General features: G+C 47.4%; 1 protein-coding gene across 1 annotated transcript in view; it reads right to left on the reverse strand.

Moving 5' to 3' along the window:
• The window catches only part of LOC135880274 (phospholipid-transporting ATPase FetA-like), a 109,530-nt gene extending 95,840 nt beyond the window's left edge, over positions 1-13,690 (reverse strand). Inside the window, exons 1-2 of the mRNA XM_065406512.1 lie at positions 13,572-13,690; positions 4,139-4,217 (exon numbers count right to left, since the gene is read on the reverse strand). Coding sequence (XP_065262584.1) covers positions 4,139-4,181 — 43 coding nt within the window. The 5' untranslated portion in view covers positions 4,182-4,217; positions 13,572-13,690. The remainder of the gene's footprint in view (positions 1-4,138; positions 4,218-13,571) is intronic.
• Positions 13,691-13,969: the final 279 nt, after the last annotated feature.

Below are 13,969 nucleotides of genomic sequence, written 5' to 3' on the forward strand. Positions count from 1 at the left end.
AGACCCATACTGCTTAAAAAGTAAATGCTCTGTTTAAATATTAGTTTTTCTACTTATGAAGCCATTATTCAAGCAGGATGAAAACCGGTCTCCAAGCTCTGACCAGGGGCTCTCTTATTGTCAATTTCCAGCAAAATGTTCCAGCAACAAGAGGCTAAAAACCTCATTGGTGAGTCACAAAGAATTCATTCCTGACCAGAAGGTCCCTTCCCTTCTGACCGTCTAATGAGGGGGGGATGTTTGAGGTGGGAGGTGGCGGATGGAGTTTTCTGCTAGCCCCAGCAATAACCTTTAACATCGATTGTTTTGGGGTAAAAGTAAACATGCTTCATTCTCTTGAAAGTTTTAGTTTCACTCTTTATTTCCCATAAATTTGGTGAGAATTGCTGGGCTGAACCAAGCATGAATAAAAACAGGAAGCTGTACAGAAACAAATCCCATTCATTCTAAAGAGTTACACATTAACTTTCAGGAAGCTGTTAAACCTCTTCTGAACTGTAAGGCCTAAATTTGGGAATAATATTTGCAACTACACCAAAAAGAGAAAAAAAGGAGCACTCAAGGAAGACAAGGCTGTTGTGGAGAAGCTAACAGAATTCTTTGCATCGGTCTTCACTGCAGAGGATGTGAGGGAGATTCCCACACTTGAGCTATTCTTTTTAGGTGACAGATCTGAGGCTCTGTCCCAGATTGAGGTGTCATTAGAGGAGATTTTGGAACAAATTGATAAACTAAACAGTAATAAGTCACCAGGCCCAGATGTATTCACCCAAGAGTTCTGAAGGAACTCATATGAAATTTCAGAAGGACTAACTGGTATACAATATATTCTTTAATCAGCCTCTGTACCAGATGACTGGTGGATAGCTAATGTAACACTGGTTTTTAAAGATGCCTCCAGAGGCAATCCTGGAAACTACAGGCCGGTAAGTAAAGAACAGAATGATCAGAGTCATAGATGAACACGATTTGTTGGGGAAGAATCAACATAGCTTCTGTAAAGGGAAATCATGCCTCAGCAATCTATTAGAATTCTTTGAGGGAGTCAACAAACATGTGGATATAGTGTACTTGGACTTTGAGAAAACCTTTGACAAGGTCCCTCACCAAAGGCTCTTAAGCAAAGGAAGCTGCCATGGGATAAGAGGGAAGGTCCTCTCATGGATCAAAACTGGTTAAAAGACAGGAAACAAAGGGTAGGAGTAAATGGTCAGTTTTCACGGTAGAGAGGGGTAAATAACGGGGTACTCCAAGGATCTGTACTGGGACCAGTGCTGTTCAACATATTCATAAATGATCTGGAAAAAGGAGTAAACGGTGAGGTGGTAAAATTTACAAACTATATAAAATTATTCAAGATAGTTATGTTCAAAGCGTACAGTGAAGTGTTACAAAGTGATCTCGGTGACGGCAATAAAATGGCAGATGAAATTCAATGTCGATAAGTGAAAAGTAATGCACTTTGGAAAACATAATTCCAACTATACAAACAAAATGATGGGGTCTAAATTATCTGTTACAACTCAAGAAAGATCTTGGAGTCATCATGGGTAGTTCTCTGAAAACATCTGTTCAATGTGTAGCAGCCGTCAGCAAGCCTAACAGAATGTTAGGAATCATTAGAAAAGGGATAGATAATAAGAGAGAAAATATCATAGTGACACTATATAAATCCATGGTATGCCCACGCCCTGAATACTGCGTGCAGTTCCAGTTGCCGCATCTCAGAAAAGAGAAAAAATACAGAGAAGGACAACAAAAATGATTTGGGGTATGGAACAACTTCCATATGAAGAAAGATGAAATACCTGGGACTGTTCAGTTTAGAAAAGAGGCGACTAAGGGGGGCATATGACAGAGGCCTATAAAATCATGACTGTTGTGGAGAAAGTGAAGAGAGAAGTGTTATTTACCCATTCACATAACACACAAACCAGTAGTCACTCAATTAAATTAATAGGCAGTAGGTTTAAAACAAACATAAGAAAGTTCTTCTTCACACAACGCACAGTGAACCACTGGAATTCGTTGCCAAGGGATGTTGTGAAGGCCAGAAGTATAAATGAGGACAAAAAGTTCCTGGAGGACAGGTCTATCAATGGCTATTAGCCAAGATGGTCGGGGGACAACCCCATACTCTAGGTGTCCCTGAACCTCACACTGCCAGAAGCTGGGACTGGATGACAGAGGATTAATCACTCGATAAACTGTCCTGTTCTGTTCATTCCCTCTGAAGCACCTGGCACTGGCCACTGTCGGAGGACAGGATACTGGGCTAAACAGACCTTTGGTCTGACCCAGTATGGCCGTTCTTATGTTCTTATACCGCTTCGGACAGAGAGAAACGAACAGAATCCCTGGAAAGGCAAGGGAAAATGCCTCCGGTCTCAACACAATCTCGTGACAGAGAGTGAGGTATCCATCTAGGACCTATGGTGTGGAATGAGGAAACATTACGCCTGATGTGAAGCACTCCGTCTAACCAAGACTAAAGGCACCTGAGTGAGAGTAGCACACACCAAGGGCAGGTCTATACTTCAAATGCTGCAGCAGCACAGCTGCCCCAGCGCCGCTGCAGCGCTTCAGTGAAGACGCTATGATGTCGACCGGAGAGCGTCTCCCATCAGCGTAGTGAATCCACCTCCCCACGAGGCAGTAGCTCCGGCGATGTGAGAAGCCCTCCCATTGGCGTAGCGCTGTCTATACCAGGGGTTAGGTCAGTACAACGGCGTCACTCAGGGGGGTGGGTTTTTCACACCCCAGAGCGACGCAGTTATAACAGTGTAAGTTTATAGTATAGACCTGGGCCCAGGGATTACAAGATGTGTGAACTTAACACATTCTCATACCTTCCTGTTAGAGACCTTTGCTGCTGCTCTTCTCTCTGACCTGCCTCAGTATGTGAGGTGGATTCCCTTAGACTCAATGGGTCCAGCTGGAAGGAGGTGTGCAAAGTGGGGAAGTTACACGTCAATGAATGAGTGACGGTCTAAGGGGGTTGAAGTTGGTGCAATGAGCATGGCCAAGGGGCTGACACTCATGTGACTTGCTTCTGAACATGGCCAAGGCATTTTGATTTCCCCCTCAGGTTCTTCCTTACACACTTCTTAATTTAAAAAACCTGTTGGTGGTTCCCATCCTCTGCTCCCACTAAAACACTTGCGGGAAAGAAGAAAAGGCCACAGGACACTACAAGGGACCAGACTGTCCAAGCTCCTGCCAGAGAGGGGTTTGTAGCCTCATGGACCTAAAGAGAACAAGGTCTCTTCGCTCTCAGAGCCCAAAAGTCAGCAGGCAGTCTCTGGATCCCAGGGCCTCTATGTAAGGAGCCAACCTCCACTGCAGCATTGCTTAGCTGATGCCAGTCCTCTCTCAGAAGAGCTGCCACTGGCCTCCCTGCTGCACCTGTTCTGAGCCCTATTCCCCAGCCACAGCAGTAGTTGCAGGTGCAGAATGGAAGTTCATGCTGCTCCAAGCAGCATCCGTTTCTGCATGGATTTCCAATGGAAACTCCATGGGGTCTTGAGAAGATCACGCTGGGCAGAGTGGCTGCTCCCTAGCTCCACTCCCTCTGGTCCCAGGCTCGGACTTGGAATCCCAGGGAGTGCAGGGTCCGGAGAGTCTCTGCTGCAGTTAGCACTCCCCTGCCTTGTAGCTTTCAGTTTGCTGCCACCCCATGTCGCTCTCTCTGCTCCTCTCCCTGCCTCCTAGCAGGGAGGAGTACCTGGGTCATTGCCATTAATTCCACTTCAGCATCAAAAGGCTGCAATCGAGCCTTCACCTTCATTTGCCAGCAGCATGTTTTGTCAGCTGTTGGAGGGTGCAGTGCCACAGGGCTGTGTGCAAAAGGAGACAAGCCCAAGATTTTCCAAACCCAGCCATTTCCCGGGGTATAGTTCAAGCTTCACGGTTCTGTTTAAACATTATCTTGTTCACTGGGACTCAGTTTACAGCACCTCCCTGGGGGAGTTCCCAGCGCTGGGAAAGTAAACAGAATGTGGCTGTAACTAGACACCCTGGCCAACTCCACAGGGGTAAGATGTGCGCCCAAGCATTTCCGTAGGAGCCAGAGACTGGGTACTGGTTGTACATTCTGTGGATTGTCACAGACACTGGGATCTGCCTGGCTCTGCCTTACCTTTCCATTTCTTCTTTCCAAACTTTAATCCAGAGAGCGGCATCCCAAGAGTCTCTTTCAGTGCAATTCCATGGAATTTCTGGAGAAGAAAAGAGAAGATTATTTACAATGGGGATTCCTGCCGCACAAAAAATAAAGGTCTGCAGCCTTCAAATGGAAGAGTTCAATTCCTAAACAATATGACCAATGGCTGGTGATTTTTAATTACATGACTTGCATCTGAAGAAGTGAGGTTCTTACCCACGAAAGCTTATGCTCCCAATACTTCTGTTAGTCTTAAAGGTGCCACAGGACCCTCTGTTGCTTTTTACAGATTCAGACTAACACGGCTACCCCTCTGATACTTTAATTACATAATCATCTCAGGTTTCCCAATCATCCTGCATAAACCCAGGTTACTTGACTGGGACATTTGGAGCCGCTCGGTTCCTGATCCTGCACAGGGAATATGTTTGGGTGACCAAACAGCAAGTGTGAAAAATCGGGACAGGGGGTGGGGGGGTAATAGGCGCCTATATAAGACAAAGCCCCAAATATCGGGACTGTCCCTATAAAATCAGGACATCTGGTCACCCGAGAATATGTCAGGTGGGAGACAGGGTGCAAAGGGCCTTCCTCCCTCGTGCCACCGACACTCACAGACATTGCCTTGAGGTGCACAGGTACGGCCTGAGGCTAGCACTCACAGTGACAGTTAGAGTTGCCAGTCATCACCACTGACCGGGCCATTAAAAGTCCAGTCGGCGGCACAACAGGGCTAAGTCAGGCTCCCTACCTGCCCTGGCTCCGCGCGGCTCCTGGAAGTGGCCGGCATGTCCCTGTGGCCCCTAGGCGCAGTGGTGGCCAGGGAGGCTCCGCGCGCTGCCCCCGTCCCGAGCGCTGGCTCCGCAGCTCCCATTGGCTAGGAACTGCAGCCAATGGGAGCTGCAGGGGTGGTGCCTGTGGATGGGGGCAGTGTGCAGAGCCACCTGGCCACATCTCCACCTACAGGCCGCAGGGACATGCCGGCCGCTTCCAGGAGCCACCTGAGGTAAGTGTTGCCCGGAGTCCACCCCCACCACACACCAGCCCGAAGCCCCCTCCCACACTCTGACAAGTCTCCGTTCCTGTGTGCTTGACGGATTTTTGCCATGATTGATGTCAGGAATTGAGCCTTACCGAGCTAACAGGGCCAGCCTGGGAAGGTTGAGGACTCCCCGGGTTGTTAGTAAAACAAGTTTTCTGGACACAGCAACGAGGCAACGCCAACAAGCTCTCATGCTTTAGTGGGAAATGATTCCTCAAAATACAGCCACTGAGAACAAAGCCGCAGACTGTCACTGAAATACCCAGTCCCAGCGCAAAGCCGCAGACAACCAGTGTCTTTGCTGCAAGGGTCAGCATATTCGGTCACGGGATAATGTCCATTACTTTCAGTTCTCATGCATTTCTTCATTTTCAGCCCCCACCTATTCCACATGTTTAGGGTTTCTCTTTCATTTTTATAAGAGCTGTCGTAGACAACAGGAATGAGCCAATACCCTTTGTACCTGAGTACTATTTCAATATCTCTGGGTCTGAGTTCTGCAGCTCACATCCCAGCACAGCACTGATTTCTGCCGAGCCTGATATGGAGAAGCCTTGGCATTCAGTTAGTTCTGATTAAGTACCATTCTCTTTATACGCTTTGCCACTCTGAGGTTGACTCACTCCCTGATCAGATGCCTAGCATGAAGTGAAGGCCTTGAGATACAAACACCCGTCCTTGCAGTCCAGTATCCTGATGCCAGAACTGCTCATGAAGGACACTAACAATGGTGACCTCAGAAACGCTTCTAAATGTAGAAAGCTTGCCCCAAATTCTCCACATCCAGCCCTGGCTCATGTTTTCCACACCGCTCTGTGTGGTGCAGAGAAATCGAACCAGTACAGTATTTAATACAAGAAATAATGTTAAATTCATAACACAAACGGTTAAAGAAGAAAATACAAACATCTGGCTGAAACAACCTCCAGAAATTAATTCCATGGGAAAGACCCTGACCCATCTCCCACTTAAGCAACAAGGGCCGCGGTGGGTGGGTGGGGATGTGTGTGTAACTTCAACAGGGAGAATCCAGCTCTCATTTGAGATTAATTCTACCACCAGTTAGCCATCCAAACCTATGTGTGCCGCAGTGAAGACACTTGAGGGGACAGGAACATCAGATTGTATATATTTTCTCCTTGTACCAAGAACTAAATAAAATGTATATGGCCCAAATGCCTCCCTGGTGTAGCTTCACTGGAGTTGCACCGGGAATTAATTTGGTCTCCTCTCCCCTCCTGGAATTAGAGATAAACAGAAACAAAACCCCCAGATCCCTGGAGAAGCTTTGATCTGGATCCAAAACTTTCTGTGCAGATCCGCTCTGCCCAAAATGTTAATGCAAAGTTACTCCTGAGTAGCTGTAACTCATTAAGCCTGGGATGTAAAAAAAACCCACCGCAGCTATCACTTCATCCATCCTCCCAACTCCCATACAGCATCAGCATCACACACAGAATTAGGATGCTCTATTGCTCACCATACCAAGCTCAGTCACTGATTGACCAGAGTCTGCATCCTGGGGGGGGGGGGGGGGGGGGGTTTGTTGAATAGCGGATTAATTCTTCTCCTGCTGCTGCAAAGAGGCTTCAGCACGGCATTCTGCACACGGTCTAGCTGGGGTCATTCAGCTCCCCCCGAAAAGAGGAGTTCCACAGTCAAAGACCATTGACGCTGCCTCTGCATGTCTCACTGTGGAGATTGCTTCAGCATCCATGAGAGCAGCTGCCTTGGTGGGGAGAGGGAGTGTCTGTGAACCAGGTCCAAGCCTGCGAAAGTCTTAAAGATAAGAGCCAGGATCTAGACCAGGGGTTCTCACAAGACATTTTTTGGTGGCCTCAGAGTGCGGCCACCAACTCTCACCGGTGGTCGCTCGGACAATTTTTCCTAAAATACTTTAATTAACGATAGGAAAAACAAATAAATAGGCACATGTCCATGTCCACATCATTGTAATTTATCTATGTGGGGTTTTTTTTTGTAGACTCAATAATAAAAATAATGTACAGTCGTCTCAATTCTTTACTGGATCTAAAGAGAACAGAAACAAAAGAAGGTGCTGTGTCTTTTTTGTTGTTGTTTCTTTTGCTTTTTTGGTTGCTTTATTTTTAGATTTGCTAGCGAGTAGGTCTGCTGCTGTGAAAACTGCTATTTATATGTTTGTTAATATCACTTGTCACAGCAGCCTTATTAGCTAGCTGGGAGGCTGTGAAAAGTGATATTAACAAACATGCAAATATCGCTTTTCACAGCAGACTTACTCAGCCCTAGAATCATAGAATATCCGGGTTGGAAGGGACCTCAGGAGGCCATCTAGTCCAACCCCCTGCTCAGAGCAGGACCAATCCCCAGCTAAATCATCCCAGGCAGGGCCCTGGCAAGCTGGGGGACAAATTAAGCCCTGGATGGAGAGGTGGGTAGGGAGGCAGCGGGGGTCAGGAGTATTGGGGTGGGAGGGTGGCGAACCTGGAGCCAGAACCCAAAGCCCTGCGGTCAGAGCCCGAAGCCCCATAGCTGGAGCCTGCCACCCACCACCCCAGGGCTGAAGCCGGAAGCCCAGCGCCCTGGGAAGCTGGCTGCCTGCTCTTCTGGTGTTTGTGGCTCCAGAGGGGGACACGGCCCAACCCCTGCTGGCGGCCCCACGGGAAGGGCCACTGCTTTGCCCCTCCCCTCCCCCATCACTGCCTAGTAGGCTGTGGCCACAAGAAAAGCCCCACATTTGAGAAACGCTGATCTAGACTCTTTCAGGAGTATGACGTTAGTGACATAATCTGGGACCATATAGAACATGGTTGCAACCAAAGTCCTGTAGTGGCACCAAATCTTGTATAAAGGGGGTCAAATGAGGTGTCTAAGACAAGGTTATGGTTTGCTGGTTATAATTATGCTGTCTATACGTGTGTATCAATTTTGTAGTTCAAGTTATGAATATTGGCTCTGTACTGTCTGTATTTCAAACTTATGCTAGGCTTCTGGAAAACATCCCAGACAAGTTGGTGTTAGCTCTGCCTAGCCTGCTTGATGGCCCTGTAGTAGTTTGGGGCCGCGGTTCGGCCCTCAGCGGGGCTGTGGGGTAGCCCACCGCCTCGCTACAGTCAGAAAAGAGCCCCGAGCCCTCAATCAGGGTGGGGCAGTAATCACACAGTCAGGCAAATACCCAGGCCCTTAAGCAGGGGCTGGGTCAGTTTGTGGCAGCCCAGGCCCTAGGTCAGGGCGGGGCAGCAATCCAATAGTCAAGCAAATACCCAGCCTCTCTAGGCCAGGGAAAAAGGGGGAGTCTGCCACCCAAGGAGTGGGTGGCAGGGGGGACGCAGGCCCTCCCACTCCACTGCGTCCCAGCCCGGGGCCCTAGCAGCGACGGACGTTCGCTGCTGTCAGTGGGGATCCTGGCCGCAACACACTGACATTGGCTCTGGCAGTGCTGCAGCCAGACTGGGGTCGGCTGCCCCCGGGCTACTTCCAGACTCCCCCTCGTAGGGTACCTGGGCCGTCCTAGTGTCCTCGGTGCTCTCCACCAGCATTGGCTCCTCGGGGTAGGTAGCTGGCACGGGGCAGGCTCGGCTCCTCCTCGGGGTAGCTGGCACGGGGCAGGCTGGGCCAGTCCTCCTCGGGGTAGCTGGCACGGGGCAGGCTGGGCCAGTCCTCCTCGGGGTAGCTGGCGAGAGGTAGGCTTGACCGGCGCGGTGGGGTGGCAGGCGGCTCGCGGCCTGCGGCTGTCTCCCAAGCGGGAGCTCGGCCCGGGACGTCTGCTCTCTCCGCCGGCCTGGGCTCCACTGAGCTCTGCAGGCGGGCTTTTATACTTCCGGGTCGGGGCCGTGACCTCGGAGGGGTAGCCCACCGCCTCGCTACAGGCCCATTAAGGACCATCAGCTATACAATTGACCCATTGAGAGAAGGCAGATACGCCTTGTAACTCAGCAAAGTATGCAGGGACTGGCCCATGTGACTCCAGACTCCATTTTGCTTTAATTTTCCACAGTAAGGACAAAGAGATGTTCTTACACCTGGAAAAGACTATAAAAAGGCTGATGCCTCTCCTCCACCTTGTCTTCAATCCTGCTTCTTACCTCTGGAGGGACTTTGCTACAAACAGAAGCTCTACACAAAAGACTGATGACCCATCCCAGCTGGGGATGCTCCAGAGACTTGATTTGAACCTGCAGTTTATTCTATCACTGCTACAAGCCTGAACCAAGAACTTTGCCATTACTGTATGTAATTGATTCCATTTAACCAATTCTAGCTCTCATCTCTATCTTTTTCCTTTTATGAATAAACCTTTAGATTTTAGATTCTAAAGGATTGGCAACAGCGTGATTTGTGGGTAAGATCTAATTTGTATATTGACCTGGGTCTGGGGCTTGGTCCTTTGGGATCGAGAGAACCTTTTTTCTTTTCCTGGGGTATTGGCTTTCATAACCATTTGTCCCCATAACGAGTGGCACTGGTGGTGATACTAGAAAGCTGGAGTGTCTAAGGAAATTGCTTGTGTGACTTGTGGTTAGCCAATGGGGTGAGACCGAAGTCCTCTTTGTCTGGCTGGTTTGGTTTGCCTTAGAGGTGGAAAAACCCCAGCCTTGGGCTGTAACTGCCCTGTTTTAAGCGATTTGTCCTGAATTGGCACTCTCCGTTGGGTCCCGCCAGAACCGCATCGCTACAAGGAGTAAATGTACTCTGTGTTCTTTGCTGCTTAAGAGGCAAGCTGCTATGTGCTGCATTAGCCAGAGTTGCCTTTTATCTTCAGCCCCAGCTCCAGTGAGATACAACAGTCTAATCTAAAGGCATGGCTCACTGGAGCTAGTTCCTGGATCAGGAAGGGCAGAGTCTCCTGCAAACTGGATGTGGAAGAAGGCACTTCTGCTCTCTGCATGTCAAAAGTGGCAATGAGTCCAATCAGCTCCGGAGACTTTGCACTACTCTCATGATCAGAGGGCAGGTGTCCAGGATGAAGGGTGTGGTCAGTGTCTTGGCCAGCGCCTCACAATGTAAATAGCCATGTGATATTTGAAATACAGAGCACATGCCATTTGTGCACATGATAACTCTCCACAGCAGTTTGGTCTCTGCATGTGAATGGGACATGTCATCGGATGGTTTTATTTGCATCTATCTGATGAAGAATCTATAAACCTTCACAAACTTTAGAACAAAACTATCCTTCCATTAAAATACTAAATAGCTAACCAGTAAATATTTAGAGGGCTGAATCCCAGGCAAAGTGTGTAGCCAGTGAGAGCCAGAGCAAGTTCAAGGCAGCTGGTGGGATGTGCCAGCCAACTGATCTGAGTGAGGTAATGCTGCACACCATGAGAAGAGGCCCTGAGCTTGGAACTTCCATCAGTATCAGCGGGGGTGGGAAGGATTGTTGAGATTTTGCAAGAAATTTTTGGAGTGAAATAGAATAGGCAAATTCCCAACTCATTTTTTTAAATTCTTTCCAAAATAGTTTACCCACCTATTAAGTGGGCACAATACTTGCCTATAGTTGCTGCAACTAAAAAGACAACATTTACCAGCAGGTGTCACACACACAGTGGTCTCCAAGACACTGCACACTTTCCTGTGTTTAGGAGAGAAGAAATCTGTGCTGTCTAGACACCACTCTAGGGTAATGGTGGGCAGGGCTGACTTTGTAATGGTGCCGCTATAGTTAATGCTTGTATAAAGCGCTCCCTTTGCAGATGTGAAGTACTAAAGAGTTCAGCCAAATTGTTCAAATATTGGTGCCCAGAGGTAAAGGTGGATTCGGTTCTCTCTCTTCGGGCACTGAAATTGGAAAATTTTGGCCTTCAAACAAAATTAAAAGCTAGTCGCCATCATTGTAGTGTGTGAGCACCTCACAACCTTTAATGTACATCTCCTCACAGAATGTCCCGGAGGTAGGGCAGGGCTGTTCTTGCCATTTTGCAGATGGGGAACGAAGGCACCAAGAGACGAAGTGACTTGCCTACGGTCACACAGGAAGTTTGCGGCAAAACAGAGAATTAAACCCAGGCCTTCTGCGCCTCAGGCTAGCGACCCGATCACTGGACCTCCCTTGCTGCCTTGGGCTGAGGCTGGGTTTGACTGGTTTCAGCCTGGAATAAGTTCTAGGAAACCTAGGTGATGAATTCTGCAAATGGGACTCATGCTGGAAGTAGTGACCCAACCTGCACTCTAGTAGCACTAATTGGCAAGTTGAAATATTTCCTAGAAGCCCAACAGGTTTTCCTTTGAATCAAAAATAGGGCAACCAGACAGCTCTGCTGAGGCTCGGAGAGGAGCCAGCCTTTCAGTGATTACATTTTGAAGAGCTCTTCAAAGCTAAAGGTTTTCATTGGTCCCTTCTGGCCTTGGAGTCTTTGTGATCATCTAGTCTGACCTCCTGCATGGCACAGGCTATAGGACTAGTCAGGGCCACGCAGAGGATTCAGGGGGCCTGGGGCAAAGCAATTTTGGGGGCCCCTTCCTTAAAAAAAAGTTGCAATACTATAGAATACTATATTCTCGAGGGGGCCCCTGCAGGGCCCGGGGCAAATTGCCCCACTTGCCGCCCCCCCCCCCGGGCAGCCCTGGGACTAGTTTGACTTCCTGTGTAACCCAGGACCATATGACTGCACTCCATTAATTTCTGTTGGAACTAGAGCAGACCTTTTAGAAAAACATTCTATCTGGTTTTTTAAATGGTCAGTGATGGAGAATTGTTCTTCTGGTTAATGACCCCCACTGTTAAAAATTTGCACCTTATTTCCAGTCTGAATTTGTCTAGCTTCAGCTTCTAGTCATTGGATTATGTTAGACCTTCGCTGCTAGACTGAAGAGCCCTTTATCAAATTTCGGTTCCCCATGTAGGTTCCTATAGACTAATCAAGTCACCCCGTAACCTTCTCTTTGTTAAGCTAAATAGATGAGGTCCTTGAGTCTCTCACTCTAAGGCAGGTTTTCTAATCCTTCACTCATTCTTGTGGCTCTTCTCTGAACCTTCTCCAATTTATCAACCTCCTTCTTCAATTGTGGGCACCAGAACTGGACAAAGTCTTCCAGCAGCGGTTACCCCAGTGCCAAATACAAGGTAATGTAACTTCTCTACTCCCAAAAATAACAGGAGTACTTGTGGCACCTTAGAGACTAACAAATTTATTAGAGCATAAGCTTTCGTGGGCTACAACCCACTTCTTCGGATGCATATAGAAGTGGGTTGTAGCCCACGAAAGCTTATGCTCTAATAAATTTGTTAGTCTCTAAGGTGCCACAAGTACTCCTGTTATTTTTGCGGATACAGACTAACACGGCTGCTACTCTGAAACTTCTCTACTCCCAGACAACATTCCTCTGTTTATACATTCAAGGATCGCATTAGCCCTTTTGGCCACAGTGTTGCCCTGGAGCTCATGTTCAGCTGATTTTCCACCATGACCCACAAATCTTTTTAGAGTCACTGCTCCCAGGAAAGAGTCCCCCATCCCGTAAGTGTGGGCTGCTTGTTTTGTTGCTAATGTATAACTTTACCTTTGGCAGTATTAAAATGCATATTGTTTGCTTGCGCCCAGCTTACCAAGTGATCCAGATCGCTCTGTATCAGTGACCTGTCCTCATTACTCACCATTCCCCCAATCTTTGTCTCATCTGCAATCTTTACCAGCAATAATTGTAAGTTTTATTCCAAGTTTTTGATAAAATGTTAAATAACACAGGGCCAAGAACCGATCCCTGAGGGAGACCACTAGAAAGGCACCCATTCGATGATGATTCCCCATTTATAATTATATTTTGAGACCTGCCAGTTAGCCATTTTTTAATCCATTGAATGTGTACTATGTTCATTTTGCATCGTTCTGTTTTTTTTTTTAATCAAAATGTCATGCTGTACCAAGGAAACTCATAAAACTGTGTCCATATGAAAAGACCTAGAGCCCTACAATGTGCCAAGATAATTGCTGGGAAAAAGATTCAGTCAGTTATCTGTCACGGTTTGAAGTAATGACCCAATATCAGCCATCCGTTTCCATATAAAATACCCCCTAAACTGACACCTATGGAAAGCAGTACTGATTTGCACTGAACACATTTGAACAAGCTAGTGATGGTTTTCATTTTACTTCTTAACAGCTGCGGAGAGAGATTTTTGCAGAAAGAAAAGCAGACTGCACTTTCCTCACTGTGAAACAATTCAAACAATAGCAGAGTTTCCCCAAATAGTCAGTGTTTAAAATCATGCAGAGTTCAGCTTGCTCCACCCAGCAATTCTGCCAACTTAGTCCTAAACTCCCCCCAAAACCAACACATTTTGGTCAGACTTTACAAAGCTTCCATGTCTAAAAATGCAAACTTTCTACAACTGAAGCTGACAGAAAAACAAACAAGGCAAAAGAGAGCATTAAATCTTACCCTTGAAGGCTTTTAAAAGTCACAGCAACAGTTACTGCCCTCCATAGCACTTGAATACACTCCTCTCTTCTCATTTATACGCTGCTTTATCCCCTCCCTAGATCAACTTAACTCCTCTGGTTATTGCACACACAGGATGTGCAGCTAGGAAAGCAAAGTTGCTCTAAACTGGGAAACAAGCACTATAGGGTTTGTCTCCGATGTTAAAATCCACTGCAGACCCGGTTTGCTCTGTGATGAACTGGTGACTAAATTTACTCTTAATTCCTTACTACTGACTTCACTGACTGGCCGTGGCTACTTGCCAAATTCTTCTGTCTTTTTCCCCCTCCTGTTTCCTGTAGATAGGGAAAGTGGATTTGCTCCTTTGAGAAAATAAAAAATAAAAATAAAAATAA

Source organism: Emys orbicularis, chromosome 6, assembly GCF_028017835.1.
Source record: "Emys orbicularis isolate rEmyOrb1 chromosome 6, rEmyOrb1.hap1, whole genome shotgun sequence".
NCBI lineage: Eukaryota > Metazoa > Chordata > Testudines > Emydidae > Emys > Emys orbicularis.